General features: G+C 48.2%; 19 protein-coding genes across 19 annotated transcripts; 10 read left to right on the forward strand and 9 right to left on the reverse strand.

Annotated features, from left to right (window-relative positions):
• Positions 1–210: 210 nt before the first annotated feature.
• Positions 211–2,010, forward strand: B9G98_04577 (hypothetical protein; the record flags this gene model as incomplete). Its single annotated transcript, XM_024811134.1, has 1 exon — positions 211–2,010. One exon carries the CDS (start codon positions 211–213, stop codon positions 2,008–2,010), a length of 1,800 nt encoding a protein of 599 aa, XP_024666902.1.
• Positions 2,011–2,015: 5 nt separating this feature from the next.
• Positions 2,016–3,071, reverse strand: B9G98_04578 (Homoserine dehydrogenase; the record flags this gene model as incomplete). Its single annotated transcript, XM_024811135.1, has 1 exon — positions 2,016–3,071. The coding sequence occupies one exon, from the start codon at positions 3,069–3,071 to the stop codon at positions 2,016–2,018; it is 1,056 nt and encodes a 351-aa protein (XP_024666903.1).
• A 35-nt stretch (positions 3,072–3,106) lies between these two features.
• On the forward strand, positions 3,107–4,114 carry B9G98_04579 (Putative exopolyphosphatase; the record flags this gene model as incomplete). Its single annotated transcript, XM_024811136.1, has 1 exon — positions 3,107–4,114. One exon carries the CDS (start codon positions 3,107–3,109, stop codon positions 4,112–4,114), a length of 1,008 nt encoding a protein of 335 aa, XP_024666904.1.
• Positions 4,115–4,236: 122 nt separating this feature from the next.
• Positions 4,237–9,435, forward strand: B9G98_04580 (Histone transcription regulator 3; the record flags this gene model as incomplete). The annotated part of the gene is made up of 1 exon (XM_024811137.1): positions 4,237–9,435. One exon carries the CDS (start codon positions 4,237–4,239, stop codon positions 9,433–9,435), a length of 5,199 nt encoding a protein of 1,732 aa, XP_024666905.1.
• Positions 9,404–9,931, reverse strand: B9G98_04581 (hypothetical protein; the record flags this gene model as incomplete). The annotated part of the gene is made up of 1 exon (XM_024811138.1): positions 9,404–9,931. One exon carries the CDS (start codon positions 9,929–9,931, stop codon positions 9,404–9,406), a length of 528 nt encoding a protein of 175 aa, XP_024666906.1.
• A 70-nt stretch (positions 9,932–10,001) lies between these two features.
• B9G98_04582 (Suppressor of stem-loop protein 1) lies at positions 10,002–11,258 on the forward strand (the record flags this gene model as incomplete). The annotated part of the gene is made up of 1 exon (XM_024811139.1): positions 10,002–11,258. The coding sequence occupies one exon, from the start codon at positions 10,002–10,004 to the stop codon at positions 11,256–11,258; it is 1,257 nt and encodes a 418-aa protein (XP_024666907.1).
• Positions 11,259–11,287: 29 nt separating this feature from the next.
• B9G98_04583 (Protein transport protein SEC31) lies at positions 11,288–15,067 on the reverse strand (the record flags this gene model as incomplete). The annotated part of the gene is made up of 1 exon (XM_024811140.1): positions 11,288–15,067. One exon carries the CDS (start codon positions 15,065–15,067, stop codon positions 11,288–11,290), a length of 3,780 nt encoding a protein of 1,259 aa, XP_024666908.1.
• A 128-nt stretch (positions 15,068–15,195) lies between these two features.
• Positions 15,196–15,609, reverse strand: B9G98_04584 (hypothetical protein; the record flags this gene model as incomplete). The annotated part of the gene is made up of 1 exon (XM_024811141.1): positions 15,196–15,609. The coding sequence occupies one exon, from the start codon at positions 15,607–15,609 to the stop codon at positions 15,196–15,198; it is 414 nt and encodes a 137-aa protein (XP_024666909.1).
• B9G98_04585 (Cytochrome oxidase assembly factor 4) lies at positions 15,606–15,842 on the reverse strand (the record flags this gene model as incomplete). The annotated part of the gene is made up of 1 exon (XM_024811142.1): positions 15,606–15,842. One exon carries the CDS (start codon positions 15,840–15,842, stop codon positions 15,606–15,608), a length of 237 nt encoding a protein of 78 aa, XP_024666910.1.
• A 43-nt stretch (positions 15,843–15,885) lies between these two features.
• B9G98_04586 (Biotin--protein ligase) lies at positions 15,886–17,772 on the forward strand (the record flags this gene model as incomplete). Its single annotated transcript, XM_024811143.1, has 1 exon — positions 15,886–17,772. One exon carries the CDS (start codon positions 15,886–15,888, stop codon positions 17,770–17,772), a length of 1,887 nt encoding a protein of 628 aa, XP_024666911.1.
• A 95-nt stretch (positions 17,773–17,867) lies between these two features.
• Positions 17,868–19,694, reverse strand: B9G98_04587 (Nucleoporin nup85; the record flags this gene model as incomplete). Its single annotated transcript, XM_024811144.1, has 1 exon — positions 17,868–19,694. One exon carries the CDS (start codon positions 19,692–19,694, stop codon positions 17,868–17,870), a length of 1,827 nt encoding a protein of 608 aa, XP_024666912.1.
• A 204-nt stretch (positions 19,695–19,898) lies between these two features.
• On the forward strand, positions 19,899–20,771 carry B9G98_04588 (hypothetical protein; the record flags this gene model as incomplete). The annotated part of the gene is made up of 1 exon (XM_024811145.1): positions 19,899–20,771. One exon carries the CDS (start codon positions 19,899–19,901, stop codon positions 20,769–20,771), a length of 873 nt encoding a protein of 290 aa, XP_024666913.1.
• A 299-nt stretch (positions 20,772–21,070) lies between these two features.
• On the forward strand, positions 21,071–22,633 carry B9G98_04589 (LMBR1 domain-containing protein 2; the record flags this gene model as incomplete). The annotated part of the gene is made up of 1 exon (XM_024811146.1): positions 21,071–22,633. One exon carries the CDS (start codon positions 21,071–21,073, stop codon positions 22,631–22,633), a length of 1,563 nt encoding a protein of 520 aa, XP_024666914.1.
• Positions 22,634–22,705: 72 nt separating this feature from the next.
• Positions 22,706–23,140, forward strand: B9G98_04590 (hypothetical protein; the record flags this gene model as incomplete). The annotated part of the gene is made up of 1 exon (XM_024811147.1): positions 22,706–23,140. The coding sequence occupies one exon, from the start codon at positions 22,706–22,708 to the stop codon at positions 23,138–23,140; it is 435 nt and encodes a 144-aa protein (XP_024666915.1).
• Positions 23,141–23,236: 96 nt separating this feature from the next.
• On the reverse strand, positions 23,237–23,617 carry B9G98_04591 (ribonucleoprotein-associated protein; the record flags this gene model as incomplete). Its single annotated transcript, XM_024811148.1, has 1 exon — positions 23,237–23,617. One exon carries the CDS (start codon positions 23,615–23,617, stop codon positions 23,237–23,239), a length of 381 nt encoding a protein of 126 aa, XP_024666916.1.
• A 151-nt stretch (positions 23,618–23,768) lies between these two features.
• B9G98_04592 (Glyoxalase domain-containing protein 5) lies at positions 23,769–24,158 on the reverse strand (the record flags this gene model as incomplete). Its single annotated transcript, XM_024811149.1, has 1 exon — positions 23,769–24,158. One exon carries the CDS (start codon positions 24,156–24,158, stop codon positions 23,769–23,771), a length of 390 nt encoding a protein of 129 aa, XP_024666917.1.
• Positions 24,159–24,330: 172 nt separating this feature from the next.
• B9G98_04593 (V-type proton ATPase proteolipid subunit) lies at positions 24,331–24,813 on the forward strand (the record flags this gene model as incomplete). The annotated part of the gene is made up of 1 exon (XM_024811150.1): positions 24,331–24,813. The coding sequence occupies one exon, from the start codon at positions 24,331–24,333 to the stop codon at positions 24,811–24,813; it is 483 nt and encodes a 160-aa protein (XP_024666918.1).
• Positions 24,814–24,978: 165 nt separating this feature from the next.
• Positions 24,979–26,118, forward strand: B9G98_04594 ([Pyruvate dehydrogenase [acetyl-transferring]]-phosphatase 2, mitochondrial; the record flags this gene model as incomplete). The annotated part of the gene is made up of 1 exon (XM_024811151.1): positions 24,979–26,118. The coding sequence occupies one exon, from the start codon at positions 24,979–24,981 to the stop codon at positions 26,116–26,118; it is 1,140 nt and encodes a 379-aa protein (XP_024666919.1).
• A 107-nt stretch (positions 26,119–26,225) lies between these two features.
• B9G98_04595 (37S ribosomal protein S19, mitochondrial) lies at positions 26,226–26,492 on the reverse strand (the record flags this gene model as incomplete). Its single annotated transcript, XM_024811152.1, has 1 exon — positions 26,226–26,492. The coding sequence occupies one exon, from the start codon at positions 26,490–26,492 to the stop codon at positions 26,226–26,228; it is 267 nt and encodes an 88-aa protein (XP_024666920.1).
• Between the last annotated feature and the right edge of the window lie 166 nt (positions 26,493–26,658).

A 26,658-nucleotide genomic window follows, 5' to 3' on the forward strand; every position in this document is an offset into this window, starting at 1 on the left:
TCTGGGCTCAACCGTTGGCGTATGCACGAGTTAAAGAACCTTGTTGGGACAATCAGGGCTGAAAAAGCCTATTTTTTTCAGCTTAGATCAGCTTCTTCGGATCGGGGTAATGGGAACGTATCGGCGTTCAAGTGTGGGGTGGGGGTCCTGCCGATCATTTTTTTACCGATAAGTTGGCGAATCGAGAAAAAAACTGCACAGTGCCGTCAAATGCACATTGTAGTAAACGAAGCCGCAGACTTCTTGGCTACATGTGCTGCCGTGCAGGCACCGTCTCTTTTGTCATCCAAAAAGCGACGAATGATCCAAGTTGATCTGGGGGGCCTTCGCGACCCGCTTCTGGGTGGGGCTGTCCTCACGTCCCTACTTTGGTTGCTTTTTCGTTTCGCATGCCTTGTTAAAGTGCCTACGAAAACCCTCTCACAAAAGCTCGGATTAGGTCCCTCAGTGAAGCCACGGCCTGTAATCGAGCAACTGTCGGATACTCAAGCGGTGCTTTGCTGGGACTGCGACGACAAAAAGAGCATTGTCAAGCATTTTGTCGAACTCGATGATTCCAGGATTGATGTGGGGAAGGGCCCAAATTTCGTCACCCTGGAGAACTTGTTGCCCAATACTGCATACACGGCCAAAGTGTACGCAGTGGGGAGCAATGATATCAAAAAATACGGCGTTATCAAGTTCAGAACATTGAAATCATCTGACGATAGGGCACAGTCTCTCCTGATACAAGCCAATACTGGCCCTACCGCTCGTGAGCAAGAAATGCTTTTGAACGGGTTACAAGCAGAAACACTTGAAGTACAGCAACACCAAATCAAGCTGAACCAAGCATTTGTAATTGAGCATGCCGAGCTGAAGAAGCAGCTTGCAAAACTCAGTGAAGAAAAGCGAAGTGCTGAGCAACTCCGAGCCCAGCAACGCGTAGAGATGAAGACCTTAGAAGAAACCAAAAGATCACTTGAGCTTGCCAAAGAGAAAGCCAAATCAAGATACACTGGGATACAGGCTACGTTCAACGAGCAGCATTCTACTCAGAACCGTTGGACAACCGAGATTGAGAATTGGCAAAAAGCAAAAGACCAGTTGGAGAAAACCAAAGAGCAAATGGGACAGAAACTCGAGACCGAGATTCGCGAACTGACCGAAAAAGAGCTTGAGCTCCGCACCGAAATTGAGGCGAAAGAGCGATGGATCATCAACCAAACATCTATGAACAATGCAGCTCGTGCAAGCCATGCAGACTTCAAGAGTCGTCTTGAAAAACTCCGCAAAAAGACGGACCTGGCAACTGGAGAGGTAGCTCAGGACATTCTTGATAAAGTCACTGTGGACGCACATGATCCTACCTTGATCGACTTTCTCGTTGCAGATTACGCCCAAGATGCCGCGCAAGAAAAGCAGTGGATCGAGACGCAAAAGGTCTATGAATCGCAATACATCGAAGCTTATCTTGAGTATGAAGAGGCTTCGGGGAAGCTCCGGGAAGCTCAGGCGCAGGCACAAGCCCACGCAAAAGCTAACGTCCACCGAGCATCGGCCAGTATTGCTAGCTCGGGTTCCAACAGATCTTTGTCGTCAATGGTGTCACACACCCCCACGATGGGCTCTTACTCTGGTGTGTTTTCGCCGACGCCGGTCAATATGGGATCTTCATTAGCATTGAGCCCAGTGAGCTCAGCCCAGGCTGCAGATTATCAGTTTGACAGTCCAGCCCTCCACTCTTGGCTAGCTCCTCGCGTCTCCCTTGAATCTTCTCGCTCGAGTAGTATATTTTTCGGACCGACCGCTCCAGCTCACCAGGACCTTCCTGTGATAAGCCAGGATGAAGAACCGAGTGACACGGACACTAGTTCTGAAACCAAAAGTCCACGGAAAAAGAAGTCGTTTTTCACTTTGGAGCACAATCGTAAATCATTGGTTCGCCGACTTAGTATCTTCCCTAAAAAGGACGAAAAGAAAGAGGAAAGTGACGGGTCTTCTTCTATAGATCGCTCAGACACTATTTAGACTATTTATTTACGACCACCACGCTGTACAATCTTGATAAGATCGGCCAAAACACCCATTGCCGTGACAGCATCACCAGCTCCAGCACCCTGAACAATTAGAGGCGAAGGGTAACGCTCAGTGGTGAATGCAATGACGTTGTCAGAGCCCTGAAGAGCAGCAAAGGGATGAGAGAGGTCATACTTCTCGACTCCTACCTTCACACTGGGTGTTCCGGTCAAATCGACCTTGCCAACGAAGCGCAAGCACTTGCCTTCTGCTTTGGCATCGTCACGAAGCTTTGCCATATCAGTGTCGTACTTGGGGAGCTCAGCCATGAAGTCCTCAACACTTTCGACACTCTCTAAAGGTTTGGGGATCAGGGAGTCAACGGGGAAGGCAGTAGGGCCAGCCACGAGGTTTCCAGCCAAACGGGAAAGAATAGTGACCTTACGAGCGACATCAAGACCATTGAGGTCTTCACGAGGGTCAGGCTCGGTATAGCCCAGTTCCTTGGCCTTCTTGACCACAGCGGAGAATGCAACATCCGAGGAACCAAACTCATTAAAAATGTAGGACAGAGTTCCTGATAGGATACCCTCAATCTTGTGAACACGGTCCCCTGTGGCAATAAGATCGTTCAAAGTGCTGATGATAGGAAGTCCAGCACCAACGGTAGACTCGTGGTAAACCAGAGCCTTATTAGACTTGTCAAACAGCTTATTCCACAACTCAATGGTTGAAGAGAACGCCTTTTTGTTGGGGGTAACCACAGAGATATCCTTGGCCAAGAACTCAGGGTAGGCCTGAGCTAAACCTTCATTGGAGGTGTTGTCAACCAGAACGGCAGGTACAGGAGATTTGGAAAGAAACTCTGCAATCTGTGCCGGGGTCCAGCCGCCCTCGGAGGCTGCCGAGAAGTCAACATTTGCCAGATTGAGAGGGCTAAAGTCCATGGAGACAATGGTTTTTGAAGAACGAGCAATCAAAACAACCGCAACGTCAAGTTTGCTGGCTGCAAGCTGTTTAATAAAAGCTGAACCAACCAGTCCAGCACCTACAATGGCAACGTTAAGAGTCATGATGGATGACAACTTTCCCCTTTGGGAGACGACATATGCTGAAATATTTGGCGGCTACGGCCAAAGTAGCCCCTGCGGGTAGAAAGGGCCCACTTGTTGTTATTGGAAATGAATCTGGTGATATGGACTCAATTTGCAGCGCAGTTGTGGGCGCCTATTTGTACAATTGTGCCTTCAATCGCACAACTGTGCCTTTATTCAATATCCCCCGGTCTGACTTTCGCTTGAGATCAGATATCCAGTGGCTTTTTGACTCAGTTGGTATTGATACTAATGGAATTCTTTTCAAAGAAGACGTTAACTTCACGTCAGATACTCCTCTGTTTCTGGTTGATCATAATTTTCCCATTGTCAAGGGGAGTGTTGAAGCCGTTGTTGACCACCACGACATTGAGGGCTTACAATCCGAAAACGCAGATCCCTATATTCGAGAAAAGTCTGGTAGTTGCATGAGCCTGATCATTGATTACTTTTGTCGCCACGTTCCCGAAACTGTTTTCACTGATGAAGTGCTCGTCAAGCTAGCGTTGGCGCCTATTTTACTCGATACTCAAAATCTTACGCAAAAAGTGGAACCTGTAGACACTGCAATTGCGTCATTCTTACAGAATAAGGCCCCCAAACTCGGATCAGGAGAGCTGTTCACCACGGCAAGGCAGATGAAGAAAAGTACTAAGGGGTTTACCGCATTAGAGCTTCTCAAAAAGGACTATAAACAATGGGGGGCTTTGGGTATTAGTTCGCTACCTGTAACGTTCGAAAAACTTTTGACCGAATTCCCTGATCTCCCCGCTGCCATGAAGCAATGGAAAGCTGAACGTAACCTTGATGTCTGCGTTGCCATGACCAATGGTAAGGTTAAAGGCACGTGGAAACGTCAATTGGCAATTGTAAAGCCTCCTTTTGATGTCGTTGAGAGCTTCCCCGCACTTGAATTTGTCTTTAAGCAGGAGACTGACGGGGTATTGTTCTTCAACCAAAAGAACCTATCAGCCAGCCGGAAGCAGGTTGCTCCAGCATTTAGAGAGTTTTTGAAAATCTAGATTGTTAAATTTCAGTAACTTTTTTTTTATTCTACGTGGTTGGCCCGGTTTCTAAACCCCATTGTCTATCCCTCGATCCAAATAGCCCAGCTGCACCTGCACCTGTAATTACGCGTCATCAAATGCCCTTCTATGCGATCAACTCGTATGAGGAAGACCTGCTAGATCAGGCGAAGCAACACACGCTAGAGCTTCAGCTTGAACAGGGGCTGAAGATTTTTGAGGAGGCCCTGCAGGCTCAGAAAGCCCAGAATTTCGACGGCGCCCACGGGCTTTACTCCAAGTTATTTGGTCTCGAGGTCTTACAACTCAAACACCAAAAACGTATTCCTCCCTCTGCTTTTCGATTGAAGAGTCTCGCTCTAAAAAACAACGCTTTGTTACTGTTAGAAGAATTGCACAAGGACTACAACACTATCGAAACAAAGGACCAACTGTTTTACCGTTTAGGACCGATTGCAGAAAATCTAGTCGAAGCGCTTGAATGTAATCAACAAGACATACAGATTCAAGAACTTTTAACTGCATTGGCCCTTGAATTTGGTGAAACAAGATTAGCCAGGCTCGCCATGGAGTCAATCGTCCTATGCGAAGACGACAGACCTGTTTCCGTCGCGGAAGCGGCAGCCACAGGTTATTCATTGAGCGGCTTTTCCCCAAGGGATATCAATTTTTTGGCACAGCTTTTCCAGATTGTAAAAAAAATACAAGACAACTACGCACTGGAGAGTGATTTTTACAAGACCCTTGAATCAGTACAATCATCCCGAAAGAGCCGGGATTTCTCGTGGCTCAATAGTAAATTCGATATTAAAGATGGACTCAAGGCATTATTGGAATACTACAGCTCAGCTGACGTTGAACTTGAAATTATGCTCACTACCCAAGACTGGCACAGCATTCTTGCCGGCTTAGAGGAAGCTCCGATTGCCACCACTCGAAAAAAAAGACGGGCTGTCGCAGACAGTTACAGCTATTCCGACCGCTCAATAGACCGTCTAAAGTTTGTGGCACCTCATGGCGACCCACGGCTGCTAGTGCCGTCTGAAAGTCAAATGTTGGTAGACTCGGAAGCGGAGACAGATGTGGAAATGATCGATAATGAGCCCTCAGAAACTCCAGCGCCTATTGAAGCTAAGCTTGATGAAAGCACAGTCACTGATTCAGCGCCAAAAGAGTCTGGTCCTGAGCCAGCTGTAGCGGAGATGTCTCAAACGGATCTCGTTCGATCCAGCAAGCGTGTCAAGGCCCAAGCACCAGAAAATACTGTCGCCGCAGACTTTGGACAGCAAGACAAAGTTTTTGCAGACCAAATTGTATCATATCTTGACCCAATCAAAGTCCAATTCAAGTCGGTTGTTCCCATATATCTAAACGAATCCGGGAGATCTGAGGATGATCTTGCCTACGAAGATTTCAAACAGATACTGACAGAATGGGACGAGGACAAAATTGGGATGTTTCTGAGATCTTGCGTACCAGAAATAGGCGAGAGCCAGCCAATTATGCAGCTACTTGATTTCGCGGCCCTGGGTACAGCATCTGAAGTAACCCATGCACCATATGAAGTTGACAGAAAAGAGGTCAGTACATTTCTATCTCAGATAGAAGACGGCGCACACATTCAACAAGTTCGTATAGATCTTTTGAAGTCCCTTCTGTGCTCATTGTCGGGACACGTGCCAAAGCTTCTTGTAGAATTCTGGCCATCGGAGCTGGTAGATGGCATTTGGAAGCTTGTATCATATTTGGAGGATAAGATATATGCACTTGCTAGAAACGAGATCTCAGTGGATGCGGCCGATATGGTACTGGTCATATATGAAATGCATGTTGATCGCTACTTGACTTTGGACCGCGCTCTTCGCTCTAAAACAACCAATGCAAAGAGTATTGAACAAAAAGAAACTGATCTCAGTGAAGCACTTCTTCGATGGAGAGGGGCCGCAGGTGACGCTCTAGCGTTACTTCAGGATATGTCGGAACGCACGAATATTATGCGCATTAGGTTTCAGTGGGTGTCGATTTTCTATGATCAAATTCACGCTGATAGCCCAGAAGTGAGCATGACAAAATTTGAAGCAGTTCGTGACTTTATCACTCAAAACTTTAGTGATCTTAACATCGAATATCCAAGTTTGGAGAATATCCCGACATTGTCTTCTGTCAGCGCTGAAACACAGATTTCGAAATACCGAGCAGCGTCAATTTTTGCTAGAGCGTTCAAGCGTGAAGGTGATAAAGATATTGTCCAGTCTATTTCCCTACTTGAGTCAATGCTCATGCCAGAGGTTTACCACACAGAAATTCCAGAGCATTTGGCAATTTCACAGTTTCTGTCTAGTGCATCAAACGATTTCAGACTAAACCTGTGGTATCTTTTGCTAGAGAACTACGAGCAAGTGGGCGAGGAGCGTAAATCGCTTGATGGCCTTGTTCGCATTCTTGGTAGTAGCTTGGCTGAAATTGGTGACGAGACATATCGAAGTGAACCTCCTCATAAACGCCAAACTGTCCTTTTGAAGACCCTGAGTGTTTCACATGATGTAGCGAAACGTCTACTTCCGTTGCTGGTTGAAAATGAAGAGATCTTGGAAGCGACCACACCACAGGATGCTCAAAATATGTTGGTGCTAATTGTGAAGGTGCTTCAGTTGATACACATTTTTATGCTTAACGACCAAGCTATCAACTCCAACATTATCCAGGCACCACAAGTATTTAGCTGGGAGCGAGCAGCTGCGAAGTTTCGAGAGCTTTCAGTCTATTGGTGGTGCATTTTTTATTTATATTATCGTTCGGCTCTTCTTCCAGAATCACGCACCCCAGAAATTCTGAACGATTTGCTGAGTATAATTCACGAACAGCTTGGTGTGCAAGGGTATTGCGGACTTGCTGATGGCTCACTCTTGAAACTAAATTTGAAAGAGATTGTACGAATGGACTGGAACGAATCTGAAGCAGACATGATTCAATGCTTGCATTGCCGTTATGGCCTGTCACTATTCAATGAGTATTTCCAACCTTATAACCATCATTCAGCGACAGAGGAAATGACTCAAGAAGATGCAGTCCAATTATGCCGCTTTGTGACACGAATGCTACTTTCAAAGAAGAACCCAACTCAATTTTTGATAAGAGCTGAAATTAGACAAGCTATTGATACCATCAACGAAGCACTGGGGACGCCTGATAATACCCTCAACCAGATTCGAATCAACACAGAAATTCTTGACAGGTTCTTAAATCACTCAGACATCACATCGTCACTATTGAAGGCTGGATGGACAGGCCAGCTCCAACTCTCTATGCAACCAAGCAACGACCCTAAAGCTAAAGCGGCAGGCCAGGGTGGTATCTACTTTGTGATGGGCGTTGTTACGCTCATACAGTTCCGTATGCGCAAAAGGGCCAATGCTGCAAGAGTCGAGGATTTACACGACGCGATCAAGTACTTCAGAGATGATCTGATTTGCTGTACTGATAGATTTGAGTCTTGGTTCGGTTTGTCTCAAGCGTATGATTATCTGGCCGAAGAGTCTTTAATTTGGTCTTCAGATTCGCTGATCGAAGCGTCCCCGATCTATAATGAGATCATTCTGAACCGTGGACGGGCTCTTTTGAGCTGTACAATGGCTCTTAGTAGTCTTCTGAAAGGAACAAGCCATTCATTGAGCATAGATTATGCCAAAACAGTTGAGGCTCAGGTTTGGTCTCTGTACGGCCGCCTTTTACTCTATGCGGCAAGCTCCCCACAAAAGATGGTGGTTTTTGGAAAGCGCTCCACCCAAAAGTATGTTTTCGTGAACGGGGAGTATACGGATTCAAAATTCACAGCTATCAAGGAGCAAACTGTGCTCAGGCTTGCAGACAGTAGCCTCATGGTGGCTAGAACCACGTCTCCAAGAGACTGGTTTACATGGTATCTTTCGGCAAAGGTTGCTTACAGGTTAAACCGTCCCCCCCGCGAAGTTCTGGATAATTTCGCAAAGTCTATTGAGCTTCGTGCCAGTGGTGAACGTGAGTCACGCAACCAGGATATTCCAGCAGTTGCTACCCAAAGCTTGGTCTCATTGGCATCTCGATATTCAATTGATGGAAAATTGACCGCCGAGGAGGGCGTGCAATATTTGGGCCTATCAGCAACTGTTCCTAAATCTGCTATATCGGAAGCTCTCGAGAAAGTCAAAGCGGGCGCACCGGGCAAGCAGGTTATTTCTGACCTCACAATCCAATGTTTTTCTAATCTCATTGCCTCTGATAAGCGACATTGGTTGCATCGGCCCTATTACTGGTTGGCTAAGCATTACGATAATGATCTTAAAGACAAAGCCAAAGCAGAAGATGTTTTGCGTGAAATGTTCACCAGGGGATCTAACTCAAAGACACCATTACACATTTGGACATCAGAATGTGAACGCCCAGGCCAACACTTTGTCTACGTTCATGATTATATTGTTTACTACAGTGATCTTCTTTACGAGAACAAGATGGAAAGTGCTCTCAATAGTCTTGCTCGCCGTCTCCGTCGCTTTAGTAGCCGCATGACGGATCATTTGAGCGCATGGAAGCATGTATGCTCGCTGTCTGTCAAGCTGGCGCTTGAAATTCTTGGTTTCCCGCCGCGCTATTCTGACCGCGTACTTCCTAATCTTGAGTGGTCTGAGTTTGAAGCGCGGGGACAGCAGTTAGAGAAATGGATATCTGCACAGCAAAGTTCTCCCCAGCTTGATTCCTGGATCTTGGCCCTAGAGTACGCAGTCGACCTGAGACGTCTTAATAACGGCTATGGAGCTACTACTTACGTTGACGAGCTTGTTATTAGTATTTACTTGCGTTTGATGGAGATCTTTACCACCACTCCACCTGTTTCTTCTGATGTGACGCAACCCGAGAAGCCAGACTCTACACCAAATGCAAAGCCCAACGCTCCTGAACCTGAGGCGAATATCAATGGAAACAATAGCACAAACAACGGAGACAGCAAACCAAGCAAGTCGGACCCGAAACCTGAAAAGAAGCGTCGAGTAATCAGAAGGGACGTGCTGCAGCAGTGCCAGCATATGCTCAAGCCTCTGCAGCCTCGTCTGTCAAAGCTCGATCAACGGACAGTTCCGCGCGAGCTGCATAAATATGTGGATACTATGACACCAGAGCCTATCCAGCCGTCGCCGTCTAAGAGCCCCTCTCGCCCATTGAATCTGAATATGAAGGACGAGACTCCAATGAGCACAGCGAGTCCGGAATCTCAGGGCCCCCAGCTCGTTGCAGTATCCTTATTTCCACCTGCTAATCATCAATTGCCGCCGCAGACCGACTAACGCCCCACTTCTCACGATCTCTTCCGTCTTTGATCTGTTGGATGGTCTCTGGGAGCATTGTTTGCCCAATAGCCCTATCGATGTTTTCCTTTTTGATCTGTGATTCCTTTTCTAGTTGATCCCTGCGTTTAAGCTCATCTGCTGGCTTTTTGGCGAACACTCTCCCAGAGATATCTTTGGCTATTAACATGTTGGCGAACCCAGCCCGGCTGTCTCGTAGACAAGTGAATAATCGGCGGAACCCCGCTCTATATTTTGCATCAACTTTCTCCTCACTATCTTCAAATAACTGCTCTTCGATTTCAGATGCAATTGAAGATACTAATTCCTTCAAGTCTGGCGAGGGTTTGGCAGAGTCTGTAATCAGCTTCTGCAGCTTATCACGAGTTGCAGTGCGTGCCTCACCCACCTGCTCGTGGGCTGGGGAGACTGCCAAAGTTTTAAGCTGCTGCTTTCGTTTGCGTAGTGCTGCTCTTGCAGAGGCGTCGATTTTCATAGAGAAACTGTGGCAAAGCAAAATTTGGGTTATATCCCCAGACTAGGCTAGCTGACTACTCAAAATATCTATGGACGATAGCGACGACGAATACGTTGATTCGTACGCTGTCGATAGTGTACAGCCCCGCCAAAGACATCCTCGGCGAAAAAGAGACGGTAAAAGTAGTGGAGACGCTGGTGCCGACTCCCAACCGCAGGGATATGCTTGGGAAGACGAATACCACAGATCATGGGATGTTGTGCAAGAGGACTCAGGTGGCTCTTTGGCCGGCGTGGTCGCTGGAATGGTCGAACAAGCGAAACGAAAGCGTGTTCTACACGATACACGCCCGGTGCAGCGGGGAATTATTCGCAACATTGTATTAATATTAGACATGAGCTTTGCTATGGCAGACGTGGACATGCGGCCTAACCGGCTCCAGGTTATGATTAACTACGCTATTGAATTCGTGAATGAGTACTTCAATCAAAATCCAATTTCCCAACTCGCAATCGTCGGTATGCGTGATGGTATAGCTGTTTTGGTAAGCCCGCTGGACGGGAATCCAAACGTGCACCTTGACAACCTCCAGGCCTTGAGAAAGCAGTATGGATCGGGTGTACCTTCGCTCCAGAATGCTTTAGAAATGGCAAAAGTAATTTTAATGCATGTGCCGTCCCATTGTACCAAGGAAGTGCTGCTCATTTTCGGTGCCCTCATGTCAAGTGACCCAGGTGATATAAACAAAACCATAAGTGATTTGGTGCTCAACAAAATTCGCGTGCGGATTATTGGTCTTGCAGCGCAAGTTGCGGTCTGCCAGCGACTAACTGCTGAGACAAACTTTGGCGATAAGAGCATGTACAACGTTGTTCTTAACGAAGCTCACTTCCGTGACCTATTCCTTGAATCTACCACGCCATTGTCAATCAACAAGCTTGCTGCCCGATCCCAGTCTGCATGTGTAGAAATGGGATTCGCCTCACGTGTTAATGAAGCTAAGCCTTCGCTATGTACTTGTCACGGTCGACTCACTAAGCGCAGCTACACATGTCCTCGCTGTCTTGCTAAAGTCTGCTCATTACCTATGGTGTGCCCATGCTGCCAACTCACTCTTATTCTGAGTACACATCTGGCTAGGTCGTACCACCATTTGTTTCCACTTGAGAATTTCGAGCGCAAGGAAACGAACCTTGAGCCGTCCGCTTCCTGCTTCGGCTGCATGACCCCTCTAGACCATGCATACGCTTGTCCCAAGTGTCACAACTCTTTTTGCATTGACTGCGATGTCTATTGCCATGAGTCACTACATAATTGCCCCGGCTGTGAGGCCATCACAACGTAGGCAAAGTAAAATAAACTTCTTTTTTTATATTAAGTCGGGATAGCAGCCGCCATGTCGATAAGACGCTTGACGCCGGTCATCCATTGTCCACACTGCTCACTTTTAGCAGCATGGAGCTCGACCTGAGCGCTGCGGGCAGCTTCAAAATCTTTGCCACGCAGTGCCGTAGTCATTTTAGTGAGAAGTCCAATGGCCTCGCTGTCGAGAACAGAGTCATTATTGAGCAGATCAAAAAGAATGTCAAGACGCCTGGAGGTATCTTTGAATTGCTTGGGGTACTGTGCTGAAATAACTGGCTGTACTCGAGCAAGCTCGCCATGAAGAGTTTCATAGATTGGTTTGGTGTGGGCGGGAATATGCTCACGATCGCCAGGTGGATATTTGGCTTGGGTTTCCGAAGCTGCAGGTATAGGAGGTCCAGATGCTGGATCTGAGAGAACTGCGGCAGCAGAGGCTGACGGAGTAGCCCGACTAGAAGCGCGTGCTGGCCCCGGCGGCGGCGCACCGGAAACAGGCGGCGGAGCAGCAATTGGCGCGGTTGCTTGGGCAAAGGCTGGGACCGAAGGCTGAACAATTGGCTGAGGCACTGGTGGGACGATTGCGACCGGGGGAGGAGCAAACGCAGCAGGACGCGTACCATACGTAGGTGTCGTAGCCGTAGGAGGAGGAATTCCAATTGACCCAGGGCCGGAAGGAGTAGCAATCGTATTTTGGGGTGCAGCCATAGGTGCAGCAGATGCAGCAGCGTAAGGGTTCATCTTAACAGACGGCCTCCGCATTGGCTCGGGTTTCGGAACTGTAACCGCCGATTCAGGTCCAGTGGGTGCTTCTTGCGGGACAGCAGGAGGAGGAGGTGGTGGTGCATAAGGGTTGCTCACGGTGCGCTGAATAGCGGGTGGTGCGGGCGACGAAGGAGATGGCGCGCCTCCAAGTATAGCCGGCAAAGCATTAGGTGTAGGTAGAGGTTCAGCTGAAAATGGCTTGCTCTCCATACTGGGTGTCGACGACTGTCCGCTAGCTCTTCTGGATGTTGTTCCTGCCTTAGGAGGAGGCTGGTTTCCATTCAATACCGGGCTGGAAACAGCATAGTTGGGTGTGATGATCTGAGGTGCAACAGGGGTTCGGCGAACAGTTTTCGCAATCTCGGGCAAATCGTTCCAGCCATGAGCAGGAGGTCGACTAGCAGCAGATGGAGGCAACGGTTTTTGGTTGTTATTACCCGCATTTGCAGCTGAAGAAGCCGCAATGGAGGCTGCAGCAGTCCCTGCGCGAGGAGGTGGAGCAAACGAGGTCGATGGAGCAGGAGAAGGAGCACTAGAAGTAACGCTAGAAGCAGCGTTAGCATAAGGGTTAGTGGCTACCGCAGCACCAGCGTACGGATTCGAAGAAGCAGAGGAAGCAGTGGCTGCCGCAGCGCCTGCGTACGGATTCGAAGGTTGAGAGTAAGGGTTGCTTGGAAACTGTCGAACTGGTGTGACAGTTGCAGTGGTACTGGAGACCGCCGGAGCCGCCGGGGCCGCCGGTGTACTCACCGGCAACGTAGCGTTAGCAGGGCGTTTGCCGTAAGGCCTGTAGGGCGATTTGGGCGCACCAGCAGTAGTACCAGCGCTGGGTCGCCCTAGCGGAGGTTGCTGCCCATATGGAGTCTTTTCAGCCTTGGAAGTACTGTTTGCTGGGTGATATTTAGCAGGTAACATGTTCAGGAAAGTATTTGCAAGTTGAACCTCACCCTGAGAGGAAACAATCTGGGCGTATTCACGGAAAGCTTCGAAAAGATGCTCATCCTGAGCCTCATCTCCGGAGCCAGAAGCCGACGCGTTTGTAGCACGCTGAGCAATAGTTATTTTCTCAATGACTTGTTGCAAAGACTTGACGTGGGCGGCATACGCAGTGTTGGACTCAGACACAAGCTGACGTTGGATCTCAGGAAGCTCTTTGAGCCAAACAGCAGCCACAGCAGCCACATTAGAACCGATCAGATAGACAAGCACAGCGTCATCACGCTTACCTGCTGCTAAAAGCCGGTCACCCAGAATCTTGGTAGTAGCTGTCACATCGCTCTTGGAGGCCAGAACAGCACGCAAGGTGTGTGGCCAAGCATCCAACTCGGTACTGCCAGCTAGTGGCACAACCTTTTCATTTGCAACAGCCCAAGTTGTTCTCAAGTAAGGCTTGGCATCAGCCTCAGCCGACAAATAAGCATTTTGAGCACGGGCCAACAATTCAGCATTATTAGGGGCATATGATGCGACCAGAAGAGCATCAGAGTATTCACCTGCATTGATAAGCTGGTCAATTGCCTTCTCGTACTGCTGCGACAGTACAAGTTTCGTGACTTTATCGTGGCTACCGTCCAAGAGTTTGAATTCATGCATAGGATTGTAGGGTGCGGGAGAAATACTGAACTCGTCTGTAATATCCTCAACTTCAGACTCAGGTTCAACGTATTGAGATAGGACCTTCGCGCTATCGTTGGACTCGATAAACTTGGATAGAACAGCCCAATCGGCACCCGCACGAGCCTGCGCGATCGATTTGAGATCGCCAGAGGTCAAGGCATTGGAGAAGCTTTGGGTATCAATACTCAAAGAGTCATCAGTGATGCGCTCAATACGAACCTTGTTATTTTGGACGACAGCGATGGTGCCACCAAACCCGAACGAGGCGCTAACAGGTCGCTGCAACCACGCAGGAGCATGCTGGAGAGTAAAGCGAGGGTGGACTGTATCCATCACAATATCAGAGCTCCAGAAATCGTCACCAGTGGCTTGAGTGGCACTGGGTTCACTTGCACTAGATGATTGAGTATCCTGGAGGGTTTGAACAACGATCTGGTTGTCGAGGGTGGAGGTCGCAAACAGGTCGGGCAAGCTTGGATGGAAGCGACTTTTGAATGCCCAGTTTACAGAAACAGGATACTCACCAAGCATCTCACCGTTAATAGGATCCCAAAGCAAAGTGCGGTTGTCACGTCCCGAGGAAAGTAAAAGCTGTTCGTCTTGGTCGCACCAGTCCAAACTAAGGACACCGGAAGTGTGCCCACGCATAACCTTCTCAGGCACGCTGGCATTTCGTAGATCCCAGGACAAGATTACAGGCTCTTGGTCGTCGATCAATGCGGTCACAAGTTTGGTGGAGTTTGTGGGATGCCAAGCAACGCTGGAGACAGGCAGACGCTGACCAGAAGAAGAGGTGTAATGCAGGTGAAGTACCTCACGTCTCTTGTTCAGGTCCCAGATAGAAGTAAACCCAGTGCGACCAGTCGAAGCCAGAATATGTCCTACCCGTTTATTCCAAGCCAAGTCGGTAACGTCCTCGGTGCGACTAGTTTGGGTACTGGGAGTAGTGGGCTCATTAAGTCTATCGAGGTTCCAAATCAAAATTTGCCCATTTGCACCACCAGACGCTAACTGTTTGGCATTATGTCTGCCAAATCTCACAACATGGGCAGCACCATTGGGATGCATTCCAGAAAACACCTGTTTGAGTTGCGGACTAGGTTGACCCATAGACTCAACTCCCCAAATGCCAACGCGGCCATTTTCAAGGGCACCGGCAACATGGTAGCTGTCGTTGCTAAAATCCAAGTCGTAGAAGCAAGCGTCCGTCTCTAACGTAGCCGCCGGCTGGGACTGGATGAAGCCAGTAGCCGAACGGTCAGTCAAATCCAAGCGCCAAAGCTCTAGACGCGTTGCAGACGAAAAGTCCGGGTCGATAGCACCGGCCGCACTTCCGCTAACGAGCAGTGGTGCGTCCGAACGAGGAGACCACGCAAAAGTCGCGGTTCTCTGAATCTCCTTGAGCTTCATCTGCCACGTAGGTGTAGTCAGCAGTGGGCAACCCGCGTCTCAGATATATAGGAGATCCTGGTTTGTATTTACAGTTATTTGACAAAAAATATCGCTAGAGGTCGAAACGAGTATGAGATAGCGTGTATCTACATATTAAAATCCGACCATTTCTTTCCGTAGTAGCCTAAACTAACCAAAGCAAGAACTGAGATTCCAAGCGGTACTGGTTTACGAAGCTTAATGGCTCTTGGGAGTCCGGCACCCAGGAGAAGAGCGCTGGCAAGCAACGCAGTCTCCAGACCGCCGTTGGCATTTTCACGGAGAAGGTATCCGGAAATACCGTACAGGGAACCGACGGCAACGCCACCAATCAAACTAGGCAGCGAGCCTTTGCGCATATAGCCCATAATGCCGCCAATCGAGCAAAGGGCACTCAAAGTAAACGCTGGGTGCTCCATGGTAGAATGGGAAGTTGTGCTTAGGTACAAGTTGCGGAAAAGTAGCCGGTGCAAGGTCGGCCAGCCGGCATCGAGCACAAAATCGAAAAATATATACATCATTTGGTTAAATTGACTTCATTCCCGGATGTTTGGGGAGCCTGAACGGTAGATGTGCGTTCGTCATTGTTATAGCGAGCCCAACATTCTCGGAAGGCTTTCATCAGCGGCAGGCATTTGCGCCAATCGCCAGTATCAGCATGGCACAATTGTAACGCTTCATTTTCAGCTGCACAACCTGTGTTGATTATTCGCACGTCCCACTCATCGGGATCCTCGTCCATGTTGATCGCCATTCTGCTAATTTCTCAACGCTGGATTGGAGATTAGGCAACCTGCATGAACGTACTCATTTATTCTGACGAGGGCACATCAGTGGAAAGTACCAAACAGATAAAAGAATGTCTTCGTTTTTTACTTTCTCCACATTACGCAGTGTCTGAAGTATCTGCAAAACAAATTATCAATGAGCCGTGGGAGCCTTTCACGGCCTTACTGGTGATTCCTGGCGGTGCTGATTTGCCCTACTGCAAAGCGTTGAACGGTGCTGGAAACGCCAAGATTAAGGCGTTTGTCCGTTCTGGAGGACGATTTCTGGGATTATGTGCCGGTGCTTATTTTGCGTCTTCGTTTTGCGAGTTTGAACCGGGAACCGAGCTTGAGGTCACCGGACCCCGCGAATTGGCTTTCTTCAAAGGTGCAGCACGAGGCACCGTGTACAAAGGTTTTCAGTATGGAACAAATTCTGGGACACATATCCCAATTCTCGAAACCCCATTAGGGTCGTTCAAATGCTACTTTAACGGCGGCTGTCTGTTTACTGAAGTTGATAAGAATACCGAGATTCTAGCTACTTACGAGACGCCCGTCGAGTGCAAAGCTGATTCTGAACACCCACCAGCCGTCATCCACACCAAATTTGGCAGAGGTCACTGTGTTTTATCTGGTGTTCACACTGAATATTCTGTCGAGACACTTCATGCAGATGATTTGAAGCTTGAAATTATCGAGGAATTGAAGAAGGAAAACGAGATACGACTGAGATTCATGACCCTAATGCTGCAAAAGTTGGAGTTGAATATAACACTAGACTCCATTGCTGCCGTACCGCGTATAACACCTCTTTTACTGACATCTGCGGACGAGAATAAAACTCCTTCTTCCGAAACTCTCCTCACGGCATTGAAAGATATCGTACAGGACTCAGGTATTTTATCCGATGCAAATGATACCTTCAAATTCTATAATCGTGATGGTTTCATTGGCGATGATGGTTCGGAAGTAAAATCGGTTGTTGTGTTTCCTCCAGGCACTTTCCCTTCTCATCGTGAAACGCCATATTTCGATCATGCTTTGTACTATCAAGCCTTAGCTGAAGAGGAAAGCAAAAGACATTGTCCTGGAGCACTCGGTAGGACCATGCTCTACGCTGAAGTTGTAACCTCGACGTCAACTATGATTGACCGTAACCCTAAGCTTTTGGCGAGGCTCCCCCATGGTACTATTGTCCTAGGAACAGTTCAGACTGCTGGTCGCGGGCGTGGCAATAATACTTGGGTAAATCCTCCTGGTTGTATCGCAGTGTCCGGCGTTATGCGAGTTCCGTCCAATGAGGTCCGCCAGCCCATGGTGTTCTTTCAGTATATGGTTTCCTTAGCGGTTGTCGAAGCTATTAATTCTTTTGGCAAGGATTATGAAGCTTTGGATGTTCGTCTAAAATGGCCAAACGATATTTATATTGCTAAAGACGGAAGTTACACCAAAATTGGTGGAGTGCTTGCTTCCTGCAGTGTCATGAATGGCGATTTTATTCTTGCGTTCGGATCTGGCACTAATGTTGACAATCCTAGCCCCACTACTTCGGTGAACTCCTCGATCGATGCGTACAATGCCCGTACCGGTAAAAATGTTCCCCACATGCCTCATGAAGACTTCTTAGCCCGAATGCTTTCGCGCCTCAATGAGATGTTTGTCATTTTCCTTGCGCAAGGCTTTGCACCAATTGAAAATCGTTATTACAACGCGTGGCTTCATTCCAACAAAGTCGTAACACTCGAAAACTATAACAACGTCAAAGTCAAAATTTTGGGCCTCACTCACAAGTACGGCATGCTGAACGCCCAAGAACTAGATTCTAATGGCTATCCAACTGGCCAATTCTATGAGCTCCAGCCGGATGGTAACTCATTTGACATGCTTAGAGGCCTTATACGTAACAAGACGTGATTCTTGTGAACACTTCTAATTTTGGTCTAGTAGTTACCCTGCTTGAGAAGTGAACGCTGATAATGTATTAAGACTTATCGAAATAGCACATACCGCTATAAAACAATTACATCGTACGCCAACCGGCGGCGCAGCATCCAGACGATCTCGCTAGGTGTGGCGGCATCATCAACATCCCGAGCCCACTCAGCGCTACGGCCACTGTCCAGCAGCTCAAGGCCACGCTCACGTTCTGATGGTCTAAGTGCATCCCATCGATCCAAGCTGGAGATTAAGAGAGCAACTGTAGCGGGATCTGCGTTGTCTCGTAGGTCGAGCTGCGATATCAACGCGACCAGAAGAGGATAGTATACAGCCGGCATAGCAGGGAACGACAACAAAGCGCGGACCAACGTTTTAGCATCTTGTCTTGATTCATTGATAGCTGCAAAAAGGCCATTGAGTACCGCACATGGAGCCAAACACGCCAAGACAGAGGACGACATATCAGGCGCCGTGTCACTCTGAAGAATCTCTAGCGAGGAAGCATCTGTTGTTGCCATATAACCTTTGATAATTGAAGTTTCAAACAGGCTCCAGCATGCTTGTCTAGCAGCCGTAAGATCCCCGCTAGATACGAATGCTTCAACGGCGGTAACAATGTCACCTTCAGTAGCTGCTCTTTCCGCATTGACGCCCAGTAGTTCCGATACGGTACTTTCCAGTCTAAGCTCTGTAGCCAACTCAATCGCTGTATCCATTAAGGTGGGATCACGGGCAACAAGCTGTGGTAAGACCTGGCTGGCGAGATCACGAGCGGCTCTGCTCACAGACATGTTATCAAGCATTTCAAACCCAGCCAACACAAGATCCGGATTAGACAAACAAATTAAAACATGCTGCAGCGCCACATACTCGCGAATAGAACTTTTTGTGGGGTAGCTATAATCTCCCAAGAGCCCCTGTTGGTGGCAGAAATCGGCACAAACCATCGCGGCAGCGGTGTCAAGCTGTTTGAGACTAGCCAACGCAAAAAGAAGACGCTTTTCCATTAATGCTGCACAAGCTTCTTCCCAGTCCAACGTACGATCGACGGGGTGTCTTGCAATAGCCAACTTGTAGTATTCTGGCAACTCTTCAAGAGACGGGTCAACGTACATATATAGCCCACCGACAGCAGTATGCCAAGATGGTGCAGCACGAACAATTGTATCTTTATTACCCTGCAGGATTTTCGCAAGAGTGCTTAGATGAGAGGACCATTCCACATCTTCCAACTGCTCGCATTTGACCCGCAAATTAATAGCCATCTTTTTAGAATCCCGAGACCCCATTTGGAAAGAATTGCATAAATAGAGCGTATCCGAGATGCATTCTTGGACTGATTTTTCCAAGGAATCCCAAACAGAAGAAACTGACTCGCTAAGGGCTGTGTGAACAGTAGATAAACGACCTGCCGTAGCGGTTTCACTAAGATAGCGCCATAAAATCGGATTTGCGCGAGGATCCTCAACTTTCAAGAGCTCTGCGGCTCCCTCAATATCCCAACCAGGATCAGCAGCTTGTACCCACTCCATGAGACTACCGCCAAAATAAACTGCCTTCAGGCAACGCAGCACAGCTAAGGAGTCAACCAACGCAACGGGATCTCGTAGAGTCGGCAAAGCATTTGTGAGCATATTGATGTACAGATCAAGGTATTTGGCAGTGATTTCCTCGACCTCAAACGGGTGAGCGAGACGAGTATCTGAATACTCAGCCATGAGACGGTGAGTTTCCAAAATAAGAGTGACCTCCTCAGGCGTGAGACTAGGCTCTAGTAGGGTGTACGTGGTTTTTTCATTTAGTACACTCTCATTCGACGAACCGGCTCCAGTGAAAACGTCAGTGTCCATTCGCTGGCTAAACACACCGGTCGTGGTCATGACAAAGCGGCAAAACATCTGGCTGTGGAGATGCTTTATAGCGTGCCAAGCATGTAAAAACTAAAGCATTGGTCGCGGTTCACTATATAATTTGATGCCGGATTTAAATAATTCCAATTTTAATGGTCTTTATTTACATAACTACACTATGTGGCCCACCGGCTAATTAAACAGTGCTGACAAAATACTATTTTTGGTAGTGTTTACATCTCTTCCAAAGTCATGAAATCCGGAATACTTTTGGCCACTTTGCTTGCTAGCACAGTGGCGTTGCCGGCGAGAGAAGTAGCCAGCGTTGCACTTTGGGATAATGTCGAGCCTGAGATCAAGGCCGAAGCAACTCCTGTGAAAAAGGACGACCATAACCAGAGCCAAAACGGAAACAGCACTGAACAAAGTCAGAACAAGGACAGCTCTGCTGCAGCAACGACTTCTGGTGATTCTCAGTCAACTTCAGATTCGGATTCAAACTCGAGTTCCGATGACAACTCTGACTCTGATAGCCAAACCGCGGACAAGTCTGACGGCTCTAAGGAAACTTCTAAGTCTCCTAGTCCTACTGGAACACATATCTATGCGAACAATACCGCAGCTATCTCGATCAATCCGAACTTACCCGCAGGCAGCGTTGTCCTGAATGTTCCAACTTCAACTGCCAATACCTACGTCAAAGCTGGTGAGTATGCGACATTCGAGTGGACGTTTACGAACCTTATTGTGTCGCCTACGGCAGTGAATGTCGAAGCATACTGCTCCGCAAATATGCAAACTTACACTATCGCCACCAACCAGAGCATTGATAACACTATGGCTGTTTGGAATACCAGCGACGTCTTGGCCACTGCGGAGGTTGGTCTAATGACAGCTCAATACACACTGTACATCTACGATTCGAATGCAACAGCAACCTCAATCAGCTCAGCCGGATTCTTGACACCGCTCACCTATATTTTTGGGGTCTATCTGCCGCAAAAGTACCAGCCATGGGCTCAGAGCATCAACTACATGAACCTCGGAGCTGTTATGACTCCACCGGGTATTATGACCACCGTATTTGGTGTCCTGTCCCTCTTGGTCATTGGTCTCATGGCCTAGTTCAAGTATTTATATATATCCAACTGCCTATTGATAAACAGCAACCAGAATATCTCCTTCTCGCTTCAGTAGAACGTGATGACTGCGGAGGTTTACTGCGCCCTTCTCCTGTTGGCCCAGAGCAATCTTGAACAATCCGCCATCAGCTTCTTTCGCAACTCCTTCGTCTCTCACAACCTTGCCTTCTTTTACCACTAAAAGCCCCGTATACCGACCATCTTCCATGGTTTCGAGGGGAGGCAACAGATTATCTAAGTGCAGCCCGCGGTGTCCAGCCTCGTTATCTTGACGTCACCAACATGCTGTTGGCAATTCTGGCGTTCACCCTGATAGGAGTGCTCGCGGTTGCATTGCTTTCGGTGTTTACTCGAATCAAGCAGCTCCCACTTTATTTACTGCTGCCACTGGTTCTGTCAATATATATTCCTCTATCAATTGTTGTTCTCGTGCCTATTGATTTGGCCAACAATGACGGCTCAGGACTCGGCGATGGGGGCAAACTTATTATGTGGAGAATTATTTACTGGCTCTCGTTTGTCCTTACATGGGCGGTACTTCCTGTGCTCCAATTCTACGTGCAAAGTGGTCATTACGATCCCATCCAACGCTTGAAGGATGCCCTTCGAGCTAATTTGAAATACCAAATTATTTTGATTGCCACTGGCGTGGTTGGTTTGTTGTATATGGGCCTTTCAATTGGTTTGAACTTTACGAATTTGAAGGCCCTGGCCGTCGCGCTGTCGTATTCCTATGCCCTAGTGTTGGCCATCTGGATGCTCGGTCACGGGCTAGTCAATATTCCCCGCAATGCTTGGAATGACAACCCCAGTCACCGCCTCAGGTATCTGTACATGCATGCTACGGCTACGTGTGATGCCTATGCCGAAGCTCAGTCCGATTACGATGATGCCGTAGCCAAAATCATGGCCCTCATCCCTATCAAGACTGCCAAGTATGAGGAATGGATCGATGAGCTGGTCGAAGACATCAGGCGTCAAAGCTTACCTTTAAGTCGATCCACTGCTCGAACACCAGCTGTTGCCTACGTCACTGAAGAGTATCTGGCCGGGTTGGCTCGTCGCTTTTATAAAACGCTGCACCGGGCTATTCGTGCGAGAGCCGACTGGTCGAAACTCGTTCATGATTCGGCGTTCTATGAAGACCTGCAGACCTCCGAGCAGACGGGGAACCTCGAGTTTAGACTTTATTCAACAAGGCTCCCTGCTCAACTCGCAAATTTGTATTATATCTCTCTTCGAACTCCCACAACCAAGGTATTGGCTGTATTTTTGGCTCTGCTATCATTGAGTCTAGCCTGGAGCGAGGGTGTTGCTGGCTCAAAACTTTCGCTTGTGGATTTAATGGTGCAGGGCGCAAATTCTTTTGGCAGCGTTCTCATCGCGGCCATTATCCTGGGGTACATGTGTTGGGCCGCATTTTCTGCGCTTTACTGTCTAAGGGTTTTCAACATTTACGGCCTTGTGCATCATGATTCCGACCCATCTTCTCTTTTGTTTTATGCAATGTACGCTTGTCGGTTGGCTGTGCCCCTAAGCTACAACTTTTTGATTATGAACACTGCCCGTCCCACCGTATTCGAACACTTTCTGGGACAGTATATTAATCTGACCCCACTGGGAAAGTATTTCAGTTTGCTTCTTCCTCGCTTCATTTATTTACCAATGGTTCTCACGCTGTTCCATTTCTACGATAAAATAAAAGGCTATCTGGGGTTCGGTATCGATGCGTTTGACGTCGATTCTTTAACGACTTCCACCGAGGCTGAGGGAAAAGACCTGATTAACCGAGCCTTGAATGACTCTAGATTCAAATGGGGAATGAACACTGCACAGTTGTCATAAGATCACTGGCCCACTACAACCCCCAAACACAACTATATATAATTTAGCATGCAACACGACACTTGTGATCAAATGGATGGCCCCTTGGCCGATCTATCTGTAGATAGTGTTTTGAGACAATACGCAGACGACATTGCGCAAAGTGTTTTTCAAGCATGTCTCAACAATGAGGATCCGGTGAAAAGTATGCCTCGGGTTCGTCGCATCAGCATCGACAGTGAATCATTGAGACAAGATTTGAAAAATCTCCAGTCAAGTCTAAAACGACAGCGCACAGAAATCGAGACATTGACGCAAAACGCGCGCGGACTGAGGGCTACGTCTAGCGCCTATCATCTCAGCAGTGAGCCCAGCTGGTACGGGAGCGACTACAAACCGGCGCTACGGCACAAAGCCAGTACTGCGTCGCTAAAGACAACAGCTAGTCAAGCTAAACGTCGACGAGAACTGTTCGGGTTTCGCCGAAAAGTCAGGAATTGGTGGTACAAGCCCACATCAACCACTTGAAATAGTGAACTATCAAATACTAAAAGAGAAAATTACAGGTCGGAGCTGCGGCTCGGGCTCGATCCAGCGTCATTGCATTCATTGCCAACAGCGCGCTTAAATAAGAAGGCGCTCGATCTTGTCCTTGAGCTGGTAGATCTGCTCCTTGAGCTGAGAGGCATCGTTGGAGGTGACTGAGGCAGAAACGACGGGACGAGAGACACCACAAGCACGACCAAGAGCAACCTTCGAGGGAACAAAGACATAAGGGACGTTCTTGTCCTCACAGAGCAAGGGGAGATGCAAAACAATCTCAATAGGTTCGGCATCAGCGGCCATGACAATGAACTCAGAGATACCACGGTTCAAGGTTTTGGTAGCCTCATTAGCACCCTTCTTGAGCTGTCGAAGGTGAGATGCTTGCTGAACAAGATCTAAGATCTGCTGGGTAGTGGCGGCATCGGCCAAAGGAAAAGCACGGGCATCAGGAGCACTCATATTTATTTTTTTTGGTTAATGTCCGAAGATGAAAAAAAAAAATCTCGGGGGGTCTTACTAAGATGGATCATAAGGGGTGTAATAGCGTAGATAAGGGGTGTATAATTTAGAGGAAACCTAGCAAAGATATAGATAAGTGCGATAAACAGGTCTATTTCAGATAGTTTGATACCTCAATTAAGTTCATATCTGGATCACGAAAGTAGACGGATAGTATTGGGCCAAGTGCTCCTGTCGTTTTGATAGGACCCTCCACAATGCTCACATTGCAATAGGCTAAATGAGCAATTGTCTTATCTATGGGCGTCTCAGTGATAAGGCAAAGGTCGACTGAGCCTGGAATGGGGAACTCGGCCTTCGGCTCGAACTCTTTGCCAGCTTCATGTAGATTGATTTTTTGTTGGCCAAAAGTAAGAGCCTTCCGGCCTTGGGCACCAAACGTCACAGCTTGAAAGCCTAAAACTTTGGAGTAGAACTCGCAAGTCCTTGCTATACTCTTCACTGTGAAAACAACATGGTCAATTCTAGTAATTTGTATCATTGTGCTCTTATGAATCGATTTTCGTCTCGCGATAAATGATGCAAATCAACCGTTCGACGATTTAACCCCGGGCGAACCGCAGAGCGCGGGAACGGCCGGGTAACCCGAGGAGTACTAGATGGCTGCCTAAGCTGGGCTTGTATTTCCCACCCGTGTCACTGAATTGGAAAAGATGTCGGACTTGTGCCCTGTTTACGCGCCTTTCTTCGGCGTCCTCGGCTGCACCGCCGCTATTGTATTCACATGCTTTGGAGCTTCATATGGTACTGCCAAGTCTGGTGTCGGCATTTGTGCCACCACAGTCCTGCGCCCCGACCTGCTAATCAAGAACACTGTTCCCGTCATTATGGCTGGTATCATTGCCATCTACGGCCTAGTCGTCTCCGTTCTTGTGTCTGGCTCCCTCAAACAGAAACAGGCTCTCTACACTGGCTTCATCCAGCTGGGTGCCGGCCTCTCAGTTGGCCTGGCTGGCTTGGCCGCGGGCTTTGCCATTGGCATTGTTGGTGATGCCGGCGTGCGTGGAACTGCTCAGCAACCTCGTCTGTTTGTTGGAATGATTCTTATTCTCATTTTTGCCGAGGTCTTGGGTCTTTATGGCCTTATCGTCGCCCTTTTGCTCAACACCCGTGCCACTCTTGGCGTCGAGTGCTAAAAGTGTAGACCTCGCTGGTGCACTATATATAAAGAACCTCTGAAATTCTGTATTTTCCCTCAGCTAAAATATTGAGCCGTACCGCCCTGCCCAATGTTCCGTGCCTCCCTCAACCGGTGCTCGCCTTAAGATAGCCAACTAAGCCTTGACTAACTCCAAGGTCCCATGCTCCGTTCTGGGCCTCAACGGCAGTTTCGTGGGTTCACGCAGTACTTTACGCTGCGGACAGATGCGGCCAAGGCCAAGATATCGTTGCAAAAGGCGCCTGGGTTCGTGGGACATGCCAGCGACCGTATGATGAGGCCTTATAACGAAGATCGCATCTTTACTGGCGTTCTTGATCTGCCCGACTTGCATGGCGAACACATCCCGGTGTTTAATTTTAGTGTTTTCGACGGCCATGGGGGGCCCGATTGTGCTGAGTTCCTGGCTCACAACTTGGCCAAGTACGTCGAGACAGCAGATATGGACTCCGGCCCTGACTTGTTCAGGTCCTATGCAAAAGAAATTGGCGGCTATTGGCGAGCATGGAAGACCTCCTTGGCCCGGTATAGTCGAGATCTGGAACGCTCTCATTACGATGACATGCTGCTGAGAATTCCACTAGCATTTTTGCGAGCAGACCTCGACTATATAGGGACCGAAAAGAACATGGGGTCTACGTGCACATCCGCGTTTATTTATTCACTAGAAAGTGGCAAGAATTTTTGGGATAGAAACGTCCACGGCCTGTTAACAGTCGCCCAAGTCGGGGATACCCGAGCAATTCTGGGCGACACGATGGGCAATGCCCTGGCGTTGTCAACTGTACACCATCCTTCAAACCCACACGAATCTGACCGGCTTCGTAAATTTTCCACGGGTATATTCCGTACCCCCAGCGGAGAAGATCGTTATTTACAATACGCAAACACCCGTGCGTTCGGGGACTTTCAGGGAAAAGCTCATGGTATCACAGCAGAGCCCGACATAGCAACATTTGAACTCAATGGTCAGAACAAACCGCTTCCCGGAGAAGATGCTTTTCTCATTCTCGTTTCCGACGGTGTAACAGACAAGGCCAGCGACCAAGAGCTGGTGGATCTTGTTATCCAATCCGCCCATTCGGGTGGATCTCTTCGAGGCACTCCGCAATCCGCCGCAAACGAGATTGTAAGCTACGTTGAAATGCTTGGCACCCAAGATAATGCAACAGCTCTCGTCGTTCGGTTAGGGGGATGGGGTAACTGGCACAGCTGGACCGACAGATCGGGTAGCCATCGCGAAGAGCGCCTGAGAGAAGACAACTATCGGCGACGCGGATAGGTTTGCAACTTTGGCATTATAATATATATATATATACATGAAAGCACTGTACTTTTAGGCTTCAGACTCTTCTTGGTTCGCCTGCCGCTAAATCAAGCTTGGCTTTCTTATTTCTTGTTGTAGACATGGCGAACACGAGTGGGAGCGAAATCGCCTAGCTTGGAGCCAACCATGTTTTCAACAACCGTGAACTCGTTGTAGCTCTTGCCGTTATGAACTTGGAACTTGATCCCGATAAAAGAAGGAAGGATGGTACAGGATCGAGCGTTTGTCCGAATAGGTTGGTTGCTCTCGCGGGCCTCACGAAGAGGGAGAGGAACAATAAAAGGAACCTTCCAAGCAGACCGCTTCAGGACCGGTAACGTTTGGCGCATGTTCTGACGAGAGTGTGAAAAGATTGAACTTAGTAATGTCTATATATTTTTCCAAAAGGTCCGCTTGAACTGCTACTCTTCTCAAACTACAAGATTAATTCCAGTATATTTCCATTAAAAAATAATAATAATTCCGCTAGTAAGTATATTGCAAAGCCTGTCTTTG

Source organism: Wickerhamiella sorbophila (genome assembly GCF_002251995.1).
Source record: "Wickerhamiella sorbophila strain DS02 chromosome Unknown contig2, whole genome shotgun sequence".
In the NCBI taxonomy this organism is placed as follows: domain Eukaryota; kingdom Fungi; phylum Ascomycota; class Dipodascomycetes; order Dipodascales; family Trichomonascaceae; genus Wickerhamiella; species Wickerhamiella sorbophila.